At 37.7% G+C, this 16,460-nt stretch overlaps 3 protein-coding genes and 3 non-coding genes across 8 annotated transcripts in view; all 6 read right to left on the bottom strand.

Moving 5' to 3' along the window:
• LOC100865051 (shavenoid) overlaps positions 1-9,909 on the bottom strand; it is a 60,682-nt gene extending 50,773 nt beyond the window's left edge. Inside the window, exon 1 of one of the 2 annotated variants that reach the window (XM_086913022.1) lies at positions 9,847-9,909. The gene's annotated coding sequence lies outside the window, so the exon portion shown is untranslated. Of the gene's footprint in view, positions 1-362; positions 1,474-9,846 lie in introns of those variants that run through there. The other variant, XM_086912980.1, reaches the window with a different exon arrangement.
• Positions 7,992-10,418, bottom strand: LOC105736866 (putative odorant receptor 92a). 2 transcript variants are annotated; one of them, XM_086913622.1, is made up of 7 exons: positions 10,241-10,418; positions 9,847-10,136; positions 9,014-9,351; positions 8,726-8,929; positions 8,546-8,650; positions 8,289-8,447; positions 7,992-8,187 (listed from the first exon to the last, which is right to left on the bottom strand). In XM_086913622.1, the coding sequence occupies exons 1-7, from the start codon at positions 10,306-10,308 to the stop codon at positions 8,125-8,127; spliced, it is 1,227 nt and encodes a 408-aa protein (XP_086769748.1). In that variant the 5' UTR covers positions 10,309-10,418; the 3' UTR covers positions 7,992-8,124. The 2 variants fall into 2 exon arrangements, with proteins under 2 accessions (XP_086769748.1, XP_086769712.1); XM_086913586.1 differs by having other exon boundaries at positions 8,726-9,351.
• A 454-nt stretch (positions 10,419-10,872) lies between these two features.
• TRNAE-CUC (transfer RNA glutamic acid (anticodon CUC)) lies at positions 10,873-10,944 on the bottom strand. The gene has a single exon. It is a non-coding gene; the product is annotated as a tRNA-Glu (tRNA).
• Positions 10,945-11,424: 480 nt separating this feature from the next.
• Positions 11,425-11,547, bottom strand: TRNAL-CAA (transfer RNA leucine (anticodon CAA)). The gene is made up of 2 exons: positions 11,510-11,547; positions 11,425-11,459 (listed from the first exon to the last, which is right to left on the bottom strand). It is a non-coding gene; the product is annotated as a tRNA-Leu (tRNA).
• Positions 11,548-11,951: 404 nt separating this feature from the next.
• On the bottom strand, positions 11,952-12,024 carry TRNAV-CAC (transfer RNA valine (anticodon CAC)). Its single transcript has one exon. It is a non-coding gene; the product is annotated as a tRNA-Val (tRNA).
• Positions 12,025-12,617: 593 nt separating this feature from the next.
• On the bottom strand, positions 12,618-16,146 carry cos (kinesin-like protein costa). The gene has a single exon (XM_012493426.3). The coding sequence runs from the start codon at positions 15,770-15,772 to the stop codon at positions 13,217-13,219; it is 2,556 nt and encodes an 851-aa protein (XP_012348880.3). The 5' UTR covers positions 15,773-16,146; the 3' UTR covers positions 12,618-13,216.
• Positions 16,147-16,460: the final 314 nt, after the last annotated feature.

Below are 16,460 nucleotides of genomic sequence, written 5' to 3'. Positions count from 1 at the left end.
AAAGAATAAATTTTTAACCGAACGATTAATGAGAGAAATACGATTTTTTCAGCAATTCGAATACTATTAAATCGATACAGACATCAACGTGTGAAAAATAACGGTTTAAAAGACTTGCTTCGATTATTATCTTGTTAGGGATCAAGAGTTACGGCAGCTATTTAACGCGAGACGATACGATCGCGATTAATTCGATTTCGTTAGTTATTTTGCGCCTCCCTTTCCTTCTCAATCTCGTAAAATATATCTTTTTCTTTTTTGCGACATTTCAGAAAAGCTTGGACTCGAATAAAAATTGTGGAAAACTCGAAAACGATTAGGCGAAAAAAAAAAAAGAAAAAAAAAAGAACAAGTGGACTTACCTGTTAAATTTCAACTGGATTCGACGAGCCATGCGGTGAATCCCATCGATCCCACAGCGTTCGATGAAGACCGGCGATCGATGATAGCACGTGCACGAAATTTGTTAAACAGCCGAGACGTATCCGCATCGCATCATAGCCGGGATATTCATCATCTTACGATCCTTCCACTTCTCCCTCGCGGAATTTTTCCTCTCTTTCTCCGTTCTCTTCACCTTCCGCTCCACCTTGCCAACGTAACTCTGTCCATGCTCTTCTCACGTGGAATCACCAGGATCGATTTTACCGATCGATTTTTCCATCGATCCTCGCGTCGAGGAGGAGAAGAGAGAGAGAGAGAGAGAGAGAGAGAGAGAGAGAGAGAGAGAGAGAGAGCGAGTCACTCTTCCCTCCCGACGAAGGGATATCCTACGAGGAGGAAAGTTCGCCTCGCACAATATAATAACAACCCCACATTGTTTGAATCAAGTCACTGAAGAGGAAAATTTCAGAATCGGTCTCCTCGAATCGATCTTTGTCGCGCGTCGAACCACATCCTACGGATACCGTTCGCAGCACGCTTCGATATCGGTGAACTCGACGAACTGTGAATCTCATTCGAGCTCATGACAGCGGAAAAGGAAAAGGAAAGGAAAGGAAGGGAAGAGGAGAGGTGGCGCGATTGATGAGACGGTGTCGGAAACAAGGAAAAGAGGGAGGACAACAGGTGTGCCGGACGAACCGAGTTTTCAACGCGAAGAGCAGCCTTGAACCTTCTTTTCTCTCTCTGGCGGAAAGAAATTCGTTCGAGGGTTGTCACGTGGGCCCAAGGGCGCAAGGTGAACGTATTCTGCGAACCGAGTTGTAAACCAGAGACAACAGAGAGAAGGTAGGGTTTCGGATCCGTGCTGGCTGGTGGCCGAGTAGTTTGTGCCTGAGAGCGCAAGCGGAGCTACGACCATCTTCCTCCGTCTCCTTTCCACCGCGACCGCTTCTTTCCTCCTCTGTGATTCCTCGTCCCTCTTCAGATCCTGCGTCGCGATCCCTCGGAGAATTTCTTTCTCTTTCGGTTGCTCGTCTTGCTAGATGACGCCAACCAGCGATGGCCTCGAGCCTTTCGCGCAACTTTCGAATCTAGCGCCTCTTAGATTCTGCGCGAGTTCCACCTCCGTCCACCGCACGATCCCTCCAACTCGTTATATTTTCTCGAATCGTCGCGAACGCCGCCACCATGATCTCCTCCTCCTCCTCCACTTTCGCCGAAAAAATTCGCGAATACCGAAAAATTTCGTCGAACCTTTCGTTCGATTCCCTTTTCACGATAGATGCACGCTTCCATCGCTAGACTTCCCCTTCCCTTCCTCCCAACACACCTCTGGTCTTTTTATATTTCTTTTTTTCTCTTTTCGTTATCGCGCCTAGGCTAATCCACGTGCCATTAATACCAAATTATCCCTTTTCCTTTCCTCCGTTATTTAACACTCGTTATTCAACATTCGTTACATTCGTTTCTCCTTCATTCTCCACTCCACCGTTTTCCCCTCTTTCTCTCCTTCATATTCTTTTCCTATCTCGAAGTGTATATCGTGTGTTTCCAACCGACGACTCCCTTTTTCGGAGAATTAATTTTTCATCGACTCTCTATCGATGTTGCCGGGGAGGAAAACACCGGGAGGAAGGTTTATTGCACACGTAACTATTAGCATTGGCCGTTGATCTACGACCAGGCCGATGTCATCGACTCCGGCCGAGAAACACATTCTTGCTCCAAAAGAATCCAGCCTGCGCGTGGCCTGTACGGTGACTTATTTTGTATATACAGAAGAATGGACTTTCTGTTCATTTTTACGGGGTCCAAGTCCACTGCCAAGGCGACGTCATAGTCCTGATTAAGAGATAATAAAGACAATAAAGACAATAAAGTCTTTTTGCGCCAGTCGAGAAGTGGCGCCGACTCACTCGCAAATTACATTCTCCTCGAAAATTAAAATTCGATTTCTCCCTTTCCCAGAATGCTACGAATCCAGATTACAACGATAAGAAGTTGGGTTAATTAAAGGAGGTTCGTCAACTGACTTCAAGCGCACGACGAACCGCGACGCCTCCATTCTACTTCCATTTCGACACTTCCGTTTCGATGGCGCTCGGCTAACGGATGCAACTTGTCCCCGGCGGTCACCACACAATTCCTCGTCCCACTAAAGGAGGAGCGAGAAGACGAGTCCACTCTTCATCCTTCCTACCGTTTCTCCTACTTTTGCCCATCTTTTTTTCGATCTTACTTAGAGACTTACTTAAAAGCGCGCTTCATCCACTCCGTGACGCGAGTAAGTGTCTCTCGTTTAACTATCCGCGGGAGAAAAATTTTCTGCACACGCACGTTCTAATCGTTTCTAATAAAAAGGAGACATTCTGTCCGTTGCGAGAAATCGTTTCGAAGATTGAAAAACTGGACGATCGAGAAAAGAGAAATTAAGCGTTGAAGAATAGGAGAGGTTGCACTCTTCGTGGACACTGATCCGTCCGTGGAGGAAGATGGTTTGTTTAGCGATCCGTGTTAGAAAAGAAGGCTGCTGAAAACGGGGACGGTGTGGCGGTGGAGAGGAACACCAGCTTTGTGACGCTTTTCACGATCAGCCGCGTTGTTCACGGACGAACACGTGCCCGCTCAACCAGGCAGCCAGGCCCAGTTTCTATTTTGCGAATTATCATAATCATAGTCACGAATGGAACATTTATTCCATACGTTGTATACTCGTTCGACACGAAAGTTTCGTTCGAGAAACGAACGTCCGCAAAATGGATTTCAAGATTTTTTTTTTTTTTATTAAACTACATTGAGACCCGAAAAAAAAAAAATGTTACTCGTCGCGCGAACATAGATTCGGAATTGACGATCTCATCAGCATATTATATGTCCGACCGATGATTCAAAGAGAGTGGTTACTGTAAAAAACGATACCCATCAAAAGTTTATATATGATAATTAGCCCGGGAATAATCTAAATTAATTAACCGAAATATCGTATCCAAAGATCGATAGATAAATTAACGATTTACGATATTTAATCGCTGACTAATCGAATTTTTCGAATTTTTATCTCGGTCGAAAACAAACGGAACAAACGTTAGAAAAAAAAACAGGAAAGTTGGAGTAGACGTGGACGAAAGGCAGGAAGTCGATCGATATTTTCTTTTCTTTTTTTTTTTTTTTTTACGACGAAATCGAATTTAGACGAAATCAGTTTTGATTTCGACGAGCGAGGTGGGATGACGAGAGGCGAGGGAAAAAATGGTTTGACTGCTATAATTTTTTTTACCTCGGTCGGCGGAGGAAAAGAAGGCAGTAAAGTATCGGATGATAAATTTTGAATAGCGGCCGGTTACGTGCGCGCCTACTCTCATTGCTGGTCGCGCGGTGGAACTTAGGCGATTCGGATTTACATCTCCCCGATACTTCAACGGAAATTATAATTTATATTATCCGAGATAAGAGGCGGTAGTGGTTACGTATTCCTCGTGTGGAATAATCGGTAAGAAGCGGGTAAGAATACGTATCCTTTCACAAATTTTGACCGACGCGAGCAGTTGGAAGGAAGGAAGGAAGGGATTTCGATCCCGTGGACAGATTTATTGCAAAATTTTTCGGGATGGCCATGTTTCTTCGGGATTTATCGACCGATATGGATCGAGTTTTACAAGAGTTCGGCAACGTGTCTCGAATAAGTGTATCGCGGATGTTTTTTTTTCCTTTCTTTTTACTCAAGATTCCCTACAAACGATTCTCGGTTTTATTTTAAGCGAATAGCGCAACTTGGAAATGGGCTACGGCGCGCGCAGTATCGTGACAGGCCGTTTCGAGAGATTATACGGTACACATCGGGACACAGCAGTTTGCCGTAGAATCAAAAGATGCTGTTTTTATCCGGGTAGCAAATATTCACCTGACCACCCGGAAGATAATTAAAGAGTAATCTTTGGTATTTTTGTTTTCGCGTTTTTTCCTCTCTCGAACACTTTTTACCCGAATCTTCCGATTTAACGGATAATCTTGGCCCAAACAGGGAAGATGAGGTGGAAATTGGGACGGTTTTGGGATGATCGCGCGCAAAGGAATGTTGTTAACGAATTAATGATTTCCAATTAAATTAAATTTCGCGCAGTGAGTAACGCCCGATATTTCTCGACTCGTAAAGTATTCGGGATTAACAGGGTTTGCTCGAAATCGACGAAACTTTGCTCGAAAGAGCTACGTGAGCGAGTACCGTTAACGGAATTTCCAAATTTGTCCCCGTAATTAAATAGATTTACGATTCGATCAGAGTTATTTACTTCATTTTTTTCGATCTTGTAAATCGTGCAGCGTAAATCGTCTCCCTTGTCGAATCGATCCTCGAATTATGCTTAGTCACGGATATTATATCCTCGAAACGAAAATACATTAAAATCAATCTTTTTTTTTTTTTTTTTTTTACCATCGAGTTTCCTTTCACGAGGAATATTTTCTTTTCGTCCGCTTGATATCGTATATAGTCGAATTCCAACGTTTACGCAACTTTATACGATCAAGATGCCTCCAAATTTTTATATCGTGCACGGTGTACGGTACACGGCGAGCACGTATGTGTGTACATGCTTTTTTTTTTTTTTTTTTTTTTTTTTACGTGGATACGCGCGATGTAATAATTTCTCGATGCACATGCCTCTTCTTCGTGAATAGCACGATGGCGCGTTTGCAATTTTTATCCCGCGCCATTTCCCACCGGGATCGTCCCCTCCGCAACTTTTCCCCGCAATTTTATAATAAAATTGTTGTCATCATGTGTTATTATACACGCGAAGGAATGATCGATCTCGATTTCCATCCACCCGGAGAAGGAACACCCAAGGAGAAAAATGGCCTATTAATTTTTCTCGATTAAATTGAAAGGAAAAAAAAAAAAAAAAAAGAAAAAAAGATTCACTCGCCCCCTAAAATTCATTACACCGATCCAATTAATCGTTGGTTACAGCTCGCTTTCGCGAAATCCATTAAGTTTTCTACCTTGTCATCGAACTGTTCCTTCCCCCTCCGCCCGACTGACTCATCCAGTATGCGTACCGTACCACGTATCGAATTTTCGCTCGCACGAAACGACCGTTTCGCCTTGGTCGATCGAAGTTGTGGATACAACGAAATTTCCAACCATTTATTTATCGTCGATTCGATGGTACAAATTCGAGGCGGATCTTGACGAAAGGAGAAGGAGAAGGAATTTGGAGTTGCTCGCGTTGTTACTCCAGTTTTTGGTTGCAACAGATAAACGGGCAGCCGTTTAACGAGGGGGACGACGAAGAAGGATGCGTTGAAGGCACGGGTCAGGCGACGGATCATTTTTTTTCGGGATGAAATCAGATGAAAGGCCCGGTACGAAAATTTCACCGGTGAATTTATGCTGCCCCCTTTACAAGGGGCCGCGCGATAAGTGGAAAGAGATCGGCGGGACCACACGCGGAACGCTTCGTTTTTAACGCTCGGATTATCATCCCTCCTTATAATGCCATCCGTGATCATCCCATCGAGCACTCGATTCTTCCCCATTTTTTCTTCCCCCTTTCTTTCTTTCTTCCTCTTCTTTCTTCTTCTTCTTCTTCTTCTTCTTCTCGTTTAAATCTTTATTGACGCGTGTTCACCACCTTGATTTGTCTCGCGATAAATTCACATTAGAGCGGGCGATAAAACGAATTATTGGGTAATAAAACGAATTTTCCTATTTGCATTCCGCGCGATATATACCCTTTTTATCGCGAATCGTATATACGCGATTTCTGCGAGATAAGGAGGCACGTAAAAGGGACTGAACGTTTACAACCATAGAGAACGTTCCTTTTTTTTTTTTTTTTTTTATACTTTTGCGTAACGCGGTTAAAGCCGCGCGCTCCTGCAAAATAAACACTTTAGAGAACGTCTCGCGCTTGGGATAATCGGAACGATAATACTTGATTCTTCTTCTTCTTTTTTTTACTATCGATTTTTTTCGAAAGCCGGAAAGGGAAGAAAGAAAGAGGACAAAATTGAGAAGAAGAAGAAGAAGAATGGACGATCAGCGATTACGAGAAACGCAAGAAAACGGAGGCTGGAAAAAAACGGTGCGAGAGCGCGCACTCAGCCTGGCCGAGGATACGTACGATAGAAACGGTAGAAATGGACGGTTAAAGGGGACCTACAGTTAGATAACATGTGCTGAACCGACCATCTGTCTAGGAAGCAAGTGCCAGTGGAATGGCCTGCGGAACAACGACATCCTCGCTCCTTCTCTTTCCTCCACGACGAGGCAGAAGATTATTCGCTCGATTGTATTCGATCTCGAACGAATCGTATACGCGTGATTATTTTTCCACTAGGAATGGTCTGGGGAGATCAGAGACGATTGAATTCCCGTTCATGCCACCGAACGGGATGAAACTTTAATTTCCTTTTTGCACGAGAATTCCCCATCGACTGTACAACTATAGACTAGTCCGCGGACTATGAATAACATTTCGTCTCGAAACGATTTATCGTTCCTTCTCATCTGATCCGTGCATCTGAGTTTACAATCGTCCGTCGTCGAAAGGACGTGTATATAACGTAATAACTTGGCATTGATTACTCTCGAAAGAGGGGGAGTTTTCTATGGAGAAATATCTCATAGCAGAGCCTACCACGTTCGAGGTGAAAACGAAACGAACACTTTGTTTCGTTAATTCGCTTGGGAATCCAAAGGAGAGTGATATTTATGTAAGCCCGGTTAAATGAAACGAACGCCGTGCGAAGCGGGTAGGTCGCTATAAATCAGGCCAGATACTCATCGGTCAGATCAAACGGGAGATTGAAAAAGGGGAGCGGAGAGAGTAAGACACGAGCCCTCTCGTGTTCCTCCCGTCGTGTTCCGTGTCGTGGACGAACGGATGGGCAGAGGGCGGTAAAACGCGCCTTTTTAATTACCATCCTCGAATTTCCATCATCTTTGCCCGCGAATACGTTTTTCGAAGGAGCGGCAACTTTATCGCCAAGTATTCACGCCTGGTGATCAATTAATCGATGGAGATGACCGACGCTCGCCCGTAATCGTAATTTCGTTTAATTGCATTCGAATCGAGCGAACCGATTTTCGACCGCCACAATGTTAACATTCGTCACGCGGTTAACCCTTTCGCATGGAGAAAGATGGTCAACGGCCGCGTTCGCTCACAATTCGACGATTTTGTTTATTGGAAAACGAAATATCGATGTTTCCAGAGAAATATAATATACTCGATAATGCGCGATAACTCGAATCGCTCGTCATTTCGTACGATATCTTATGCAGCCCGATTATAATAATCGCGAAAAGGTTAAAAACGAGGAATTAATTGTTCGATTTCTTGACTCTCTCTCTCTCTCTCTCTCAAACATTGAGAAACAAGACTGTTTATTATCGTAACGCAATTATTACCGAGCAGAACAAACACAGAACGAATCGGTAAATTTCTCGAACAATCCCGTCCGACTAATGATTTGCAAGGTTGCTGGCCCGAAGAGGATCATGGAGCGTGATGAGGGAACGAGTTATCGGGATAACTTTAACGATTGACGAATACTTCAACGATAGGGTTTCTATTCTTAATTTTACGTTATTATGTGTGTTATCACGGTGGAACGCTGAAACATTGGATTAAGTTTCCGTTTTACCGTTTTCAAACCGAAGAATATATGTATAATCGATGCCTCTAAACGCGCGTGTAAACGGTCTTCTTCTCATGTTGAATAAAGACAGCGGTGTTAATGACCCGTTAAATCCATGTTGTTCAATAAGGTGAAAAATGAGTAGGATCTCTTTATAATCTGCAATGTAAATACGTGTTCTTTGGATGGAGCGCAGTTTGCGGCCTATTAATAACAAGATTATCTGGTATATCCAGGTGAAGGGTATCCCGTCTACGAACCACGATAAAAGTTTCCAAAGAAAGGACGTAAAATGCACTGGCTCTTAGAATTATCGATTTTCTGGTGAACACCGTGGACAACGTGAATATCCGAGCAACACCGGCCAAACGTTCGTGATGCCAGCCCGAGAACCACTGACTTTTGTCCAACGTCGAACTCTACGAACGATAATTCATATGATTCGTCCTTTTTCTTTCTCCCTCTTCGCATAATTCGTTTCACAAAATTTCATTCAATCCATTGGATTAATCCTTACCGCGTAGTCGAGCTCGTTCCCTAACCAACAGATGTAGAAGAGTTGGGACATAGCCGCGCTAAGATAAATCCCGTACTTCATAATATTCGAACTTTGCCCTCCGACCTGTTTCGACCGATGAAAATCGATCACGATACACTCGACCCGGCGATTATATCTTCATCTTCAGTCCTATCTTACCACAACAGCTTGAAAACCAGTCAGGCATATGATCGTGGTGCTCGAAAGCATCTGAACGAACATGCTTAAATTGTAGATATTGTTGTAATCCTTCGATATAATTACTAATCGTTGATGAAATCGAAGGCACCTCTCGTAACGATCGAGAAATCTGTTCTTGTCCCGTTTTTTCTTATCACCATCCGTGTAAACGTCGATCGTCGTCTGCGGATAAGAAACGAAGGTTACGAAAAATTTAATCACGAAAGTTAAGAAGAGAAATTCTTTTCTCCTTTTCGTCCCACGTACTTGTTCCACTGTTTCATCGTGACAATTTTCAAAATTGACATTCAACGCGTCCAACAGCATCGTGATCAAGCTGCACTTGAAAGTCGTCATGCTGTCCATCACGATTATTCCTAACAAACCACCAGAAACGGCGCAAGTTTCCACGAAGAAACTGATCTCGCGCCAAGGTGATATAGTCGTGTTCAAAGGATACTTTGCCCTGATCGGCAAACCGTCCTCCATCGGCGTGAAGCACAACAGAGCGAATCCTAGACAACCTCCTATCACGCAAAATCCGTAGAACATCACTTTGTTACGCGTGTAATACTTGTCGATAGTTTCCTTAACGCTTTCGAGTTCTACGAAAAAAGGGGGAAAAAATTTCATACGATCAATTAGCTTAAATGAAACCGAGACAATTGCTGCAAACGTTTTATAACGTTTACACTCGGCGAATGTGTTGGTTCGCCAATAACCAAGAAGTTAAAGTGTGCGTCGTACGTTGGAAAGCTGAGCGAAATACGAGGAATATGCCGAGTAATTCTGAATAAGAAGTTCCTGGTTAAGGACTCGAGGAGGGAAGATTGTGAAGAGAGGAGGGGGTGGAACAGGGTATGGAAAAGTGACGGAGTGGAATTAATGAAGTCAACGTGCATCATTTGCTGCGTCATTTCACATCCTCGACTCTGTGCTCTTAATTTTACCTGTTTCACGTTTCGTTCGTTTTATTCCGAGATCGTTTTATTCCATCCAAGATTCGATGGACAGAAATGATAATCGAAATTGAATGAAATAACGATGAAAAAATCGAGGCGAGCATTAAAAAAACGTTTATCATTTCATAATTCACTCACCGGAAAATTCGCAGAGATCGTCGCCACACTTGAATATATCGTCCAACAATTTTTTCATTTTTCCTCGATGAATCTGAAGGTTCATCGCCTTGAATATCACAACGAAGATTCCAGCGAAGATGCAGCCATCGTCGGTTGTGATCGACAAATTGTCCATATTCGCGTAAATATCGGCGAATACGGTGATCGCTAGGATGCACATCGTTACCAACATCCATACTTTGTACACGAAATACGCGCATTTCAAAATATGCGAGCAACTTGAGTCGATTTCTCCCAGGCCACTGTACCTGTAATAAACGGAAAATATACTGTTTCCCGAAAAGATATCATTTTTAACAAATCTTTGCAATAATTATTAGACGAACGACAAATTTACTGTCGCGATTCTCACTTCAAATAATTAATTTTAATGCTCGTTAATCTTCGAATTGATTTCATCCATTCGTGACCGGATGCCATCGGCAACCTGTCCTCCTACGACTACGAGAGTAAGTAGAAAAGTTTTCTTAAAGTCGTCGTGCAAGTATCTCGCGAGTACGTAATTTAGTTTATGCACGGTACGTACGTACTTTAACCCTGACAAGTTACCATAGGTTATTTTCAATCGCTCTGACGCGATACCTCTCGAGAAAATTGCGACCGTTTTTCGGAATTATAGAGTGGATAGGGATACACGTGTTGGGTCTACAAGTCATTTCCGCAAATGTCGATAAAAATGACAGTGATTGCATACCGATAGACAAGCGGAGTTACGTCTTACTAGGCATTTACGCGATGAATAAGAATAGTGTAAGGCAACAGTGTTGTCGAATAACAACCGTATTTTGTACATCAAATAAATCGCGAATACGGTAGCTAATGAATGTTTGAGATCTAACGTGAGGTACAAGTAATATCTCGAAGAGTTGTAGATAAATTTAGAGACTTACGATTTCTACTTCGATTGAAGGTAAATCGGTAAAGTGACCGATTAAAAGTAAAAAAAAGGTAATTTATTTTTGTCAATCAATGTAAGAAAAATAATTCCGGTACCGGGAATCGAACCCGGGCCGCCTGGGTGAGAGCCAGGTATCCTAGCCACTAGACCATACCGGATTTTCGAACGTGTGCTTTTTCATTACTCGACATAAGGTGATAACAGGAATAATCGAGTAGTAAAATTTATAATTAGTACAACTTAAATGTCGGGATAACGAGAAAAATTCGTTAAATTAATTTTTTTACTACAAGCACATGTTTATCACTATATTAAAAAGTAATTTAATATTATTATTGTATCTAATGCACAATTTATCCGCCTAAAATTTTAAAGAAACTGTTGAATCTCGAACAAAACGAAATACTTTATGGTTATAAAAATAAAATAATTATTTTATTTCGCTATTGTCTCGCGTAACATGATGTTTTTCATTTATTTCTGTGGAATAAAAAAAATAAGTATTTCAATGAGAATTGAACTCAAGATACACGGCGTTGATTGTCCGCATCCGAAAATATTTAAAAATATTTTTAACAAAAATTAAGATACAAGGTATTTTTTCGGGATTGAATGTTTATAAAAAATTGGAAAAAATTTGTCAGGAGTGGGATTCGAACCCACGCCTCCAGATGGAGACCAGAATGCACATTGATTCAGTCTTGGACTGAAAAGGGGATTAACCTTGAGTCTGGCGCCTTAGACCGCTCGGCCATCCTGACACTTGGTAGCAACGTCGTTTAAAATACACAACATGGTTTTGACACGATTGCTACTATATAGATAATTACTACGTTATATAGATATCTCTAGTACATTTCTCTTTTTAATGACATATATATTATAAAAAAAAATGTTTTTATTCCTATTTTATATTGATAAATCACGAATGTAGTATAAAAATATATTATTATTTATACAAATATTATTATTTTTAATTTTTTTTTTTGATATATGTATAGAAAATATTAATTTTCTAGAATAAAAATAATTTCGAGAAAAAAAAAGATAATAATTTTAAAGAAAAATAAAAAAATATAAATAAATTTTTTCTTTAGCGATGTTTAAAATTGTTTTAGCAAAAATATCACAAGTGAAGAGAAGAATGGGAAAAAGAGAATATCAATGTTTCCGCCCGGGATCGAACCGGGGACCTTGTGCGTGTGAAGCACACGTGATAACCACTACACTACGGAAACCACTATTGGTAAATTTTCATAGAAATTTTATAAATAATATACATAATATATTGATTTTAAAAATTAATTTTTAATATAATTTTTTTTATTAATTTTATATCAATTAATACATAAAAAAGAAAAAAAATTATATACTTTTCTGCAAATTGTAAAAATAAAATAATTCTGTATTTAATCATAGAATGAAGAACACATTTTTTTCTTCAATAATCGAATATTTATTTAGATTTCATTTTGTGAAAATGTAAAGGTGATATTAATTCTTTCCGTCCTTGTTATTACTTTCGTGTGTGTATTATAGGAATTTAATGATTTCATAAATTATAAATAAATTATTATATTATATTTCAGCGAAGGCCTAAAGGATTCAATATTGTATTCGATAATGTATATTATTAATATATTTACAAAATTGCAATAAATAATATATCGGAAGTTAAAGAATATTATCTTATATAAATTATTTAAGATCTGTTTTTACACTATCAAGTGTAAAATGCATCTATCGTTACTAAATGGAACTACTAACATTGCGCATTGCGTACAATGTATTATCGAATATTTATACTATATTTAATACAACGATATATATTTAATTGATCATCAATAATTCGGATTTTATTTTCTTTAAATAATTAACAATGTAATAAATATTTGATTGTATTTATTATATTTAAATGCAATACTTATTTTCTATTAATTGAGATCTGGCAAACATGCAAATGCTATTTTGATTGAGGTTCAATATTCTTAATTTTATGAGTATACTATAAATCGAGTCTACTTTATGATTATATAATAAATATTGATTGACAACGAACGAAAGAGGGAAAAATGAATACAAAATTACATATCTTTATTGCAAATTATACTTGGAGGATTTGTTTTCTGAAAACCTGAAATTGAATATTTGCGATAATCAGAAAGAATCTATTGAATGTATTTTTAAATAATATCAGATGTTCAGAAAAATTTTTATCGATATTTCTTTAATTTTTCAATTAGAAAACGATAAAAACTTTTCTGGATACTTAATATAAAATGTACGTTTAAAAAAAATGATAGCGTTCTTGTACGTACTATCAAATTAGTAATGTAATTGCTAGACACTGTACAAAAGATAAAAAAATAGAGTAAAAAAGAAATGTTAACAGAAAAGAAACATAAAGTATAATAAACTTCTCAAAGAAGTTCATTTTTTTTTCTTATCGCAGTCAGTAGTTTTTTGTATTATCAATTTATTTCGCTGCCTAGTTACTTTGGTTGTTGGTCGATTACATGGTGGAATTTGTTTCAATCCTTGCTGTGATATTTTTGCTGGACTAGCTGTACGTGGTGGTGTTGGACCTTTCAAAAGAGCTTCAACGTCTGCTAATCGTTTCCTCAACGTTCTATTTTCACGTTTATATTTCGCAAGTTCGGAATCTTTGTCCAGTCTTTCATGACCAGAACTACTAGTTTCTTCTGCAAAATGTCTAAACATGAGATGTAATTTTTCCTCGTGTTCTCTTTGCATCAAAACTATTCGCCTCTCTGCTTCCAATTTAGTTTGTTTTAAAGCATTTGTCAACGTTTGAATCTGCCATTCCTGAGTTTCTATATGACTTTCCAATTCAGCTGTTTGAACTTCTAGATTTTTTGAACTCTCCTTTAAATCAATTACCTTTAGAAAATATTTATAGAATAAAGTTCTCATTTCACCATCTGAAAGTTTCGCCAATCTTTCCATTAACATTCTTTCCCCTTTTTCACGCTGTGATTGATTTTCATCGAATCCCTTCCGCCCACAAATCATTTCATTCTTATGCTCGATCATAGCATCGATCGCTTCGATGGTTTCTCCGCATTCCAATAATTTCCTCTCTTCTACAGTGGATAGCGTCTTTTCTTTTTGAAATTTTTCATCTAGATCGCATTTTTCGTCCACTAGACAATCACGAGTACGTCGTAGATTTCGAATTTCGTGACGCAAAGCTTCTTTTTCGTCTATATCAGCCGTTCTTTCCAAATCCATTGATTTTTCTTTTAAAACATGATCAAGATGCGATATTCTCGCACTAACGTCTAATAAATTCTTTTTTTTATCAGAATAATCGGTTTTAGATTTACTATTATTTTTCTCATCCTCGCTTTCCGATTGCATCTCCTTCAACTTGGAAGCTGTTAAGTTATATTTTTCTTCGAGATCACGAATTTTTTTCTGATCCTCTGCTAATTCTTCTTCTAATTGTTTCTTACGTTCCTCCTCTTTTTTCAACTGTTTCTTTAATTTTTCCATTTGTTTTCTAGATGTATTTAAGGAACTTTCAAGTTCTAATACCTTTTTAGCAGAATCACCTGCAATTTGTTTTATCATTTCAATATCCATCAATCTCTTTTCATAATGAATAGCCATGTTTTTATATAATTCAATCTCCTTCTTATGGGCAGACTTTTCTTCTGAATCTTTGTAGATAGAAGCATTTTCAGCTTGAGCCAATTGGCTTCTTGTATTATAATATTCTTCTTCCAATTTACTCCATTTTCGTTGAAATTTTTGTTTTGCGCTAGCGCGTGCATCTGAATTTTTTATCATATCTGCAATGAATTTTTCTTTGATTTTAATAGTAGTTTGTAGCTCTTCTATACGTTTATGAGCTCCATCTAAATCTGATTGAATTTTTTTTACTTGAGTTTGTTTTGCTTCGTTATTTAATGTCAATGTTTTCAATTCCTTAATTGGCTCTGGCATTTCTGTTGTTTTCAAAGCATCAATTAATAAATCTGGTGAATTATCATTATGAGTCGTATGATTTTCATTAATAATTGTTTCAGATTCACAATTGTCTAATATTCTTATACTAGTAAATGCTGAAGTTTTATTATCTAAAATTTGATTTTGGTTAGGTTTAAGGCTATCATTGAAGGCTAATACTTCATTACACATTTCAGAACCAGGAAGCATTGAATTCCTCCTGGAATTTGGATTTCTAAGTGGAACAGCTCTAGTTACAAGAACATTATTATTAGTATTTATAGATCTTGCCACAGTTGGAATAATCTCTATATTTGTTTCTCTAAATTCGTCCCTTGTAGAATCAACTATTCTATCCGTTTCTATTTTAAGTTTATTCATACATTCGTCTAATTTTTCTAAGAAATCTGGATTTTCTGAACTAACATCACTATGATCTTCTTCTTCTTCTTCTTCTTCTTCATCATCATCGTTAGTTTCAGATAATTCACTTTCTGAACTAGATGAACAATTTATTTTAATTTTTCTTTCCATTTGATGTATAGATTCATCTGTTTTTTCATCAGTTTCAGTTACTTCTTCTATTCTTTCTAATGATCTTCTTGCATTTTCTGTATAACCTTGTAAACTACCAGTATCATCACTAGCAATACATTCTTCATATTCTTGTTTCATACAAAGCCATTGTTCAATTTGATCTTGTTCCGTATGAGGTAAAATATTACTTGTCATAAGCTTAGTAAAAAGACCTTCTGCATTTGAAACTAATTTTGACCATTGGGCTGCTGCAAATTCTAATCTAAATATATCAGCACTAGAACTACGCTCTCCTGATGTAGCAGAAGTCATTGTATCATGTGTTTCATCTCCTGTTTGTTCACTCTCTTCTTCTGTAATATGTTGTTGCTCATGATTATTATGTGTGTAAGATGGTACAGTATTTATATACGGTGTATAACATTGATGATTGTCCAGCATTGTTTGATGGTGGATCCAAGGTGTATAATGCATCATTTTGAAAATATTATATTATACAATTTAATATAATAAATATGGCTTTATTCATTTATATATATAATATAAATATTTAACGAATATCTTTTAATGATCTCATTTTGTTTTAAAATACTATTCTTTTAGCATTTGAAACATAAGATTCAAACTTATTTTCATGATTTCTAACCTATAAGGAACTTTTTGTGTTCCAATCTTATATTTAAATCTTCACTATTATATATACTGCTACATTTTCGTATATTTTAGTAAGTAATATACAAAATTCAATTATATAATTTCAAACGCATTTGATAGAATGTTTTATAAACTTCTGTATTAAATAAGTAACAGAAATATCTGGCAGAAACTGTTACCAACTTATAATTAATATAAAAAAGAAAGAAATATATTTAAAATATTATAAATTTGTCTATATTATTTATATTGAAATTCATCATGTGAAATATGTAAAATATAAATTGCATGGAATTACATAAAATACAACAAATTATTACAATAAAAGATTTATGAAATGAATCCAAAAAAAATTCCTCAAAAGTTAATTTCGTAATTAAATTAAATTTTCAGATTATAGATAACTAATATAAAAATGCAATATAATATAAATATATGATAATAAACATGTAAAATATACTTAAAATATTGTTAAAAGAGTCAACAATTTTTTTGAATCACTCGTCTATTG

Source organism: Apis florea, unplaced genomic scaffold, assembly GCF_048593485.1.
Source record: "Apis florea isolate Af1SG1 unplaced genomic scaffold, ASM4859348v1 contig_1615_pilon, whole genome shotgun sequence".
Taxonomy (NCBI): Eukaryota; Metazoa; Arthropoda; class Insecta; order Hymenoptera; family Apidae; genus Apis; species Apis florea.
This window is presented reverse-complemented; position numbering and strand designations above follow the sequence as displayed.

Bases quoted from the DNA above. Each gene is read 5' to 3' on its own strand.
- LOC105736866 (XM_086913586.1), bottom strand. From the start codon at position 10,308: ATGGCATCCGGTCACGAATGGATGAAATCAATTCGAAGATTAACGAGC. The intron at 9,352-9,846 runs GTGAGTGAATTA...CTTTTTTCGTAG, and splicing joins CGATCTCTGCGAATTTTCCG to AACTCGAAAGCGTTAAGGAA. The intron at 8,651-8,725 runs GTAAGATAGGAC...CGGTCGAAACAG, and splicing joins CTGGTTTTCAAGCTGTTGTG to GTCGGAGGGCAAAGTTCGAA.
- cos (XM_012493426.3), bottom strand. From the start codon at position 15,772: ATGATGCATTATACACCTTGGATCCACCATCAAACAATGCTGGACAAT.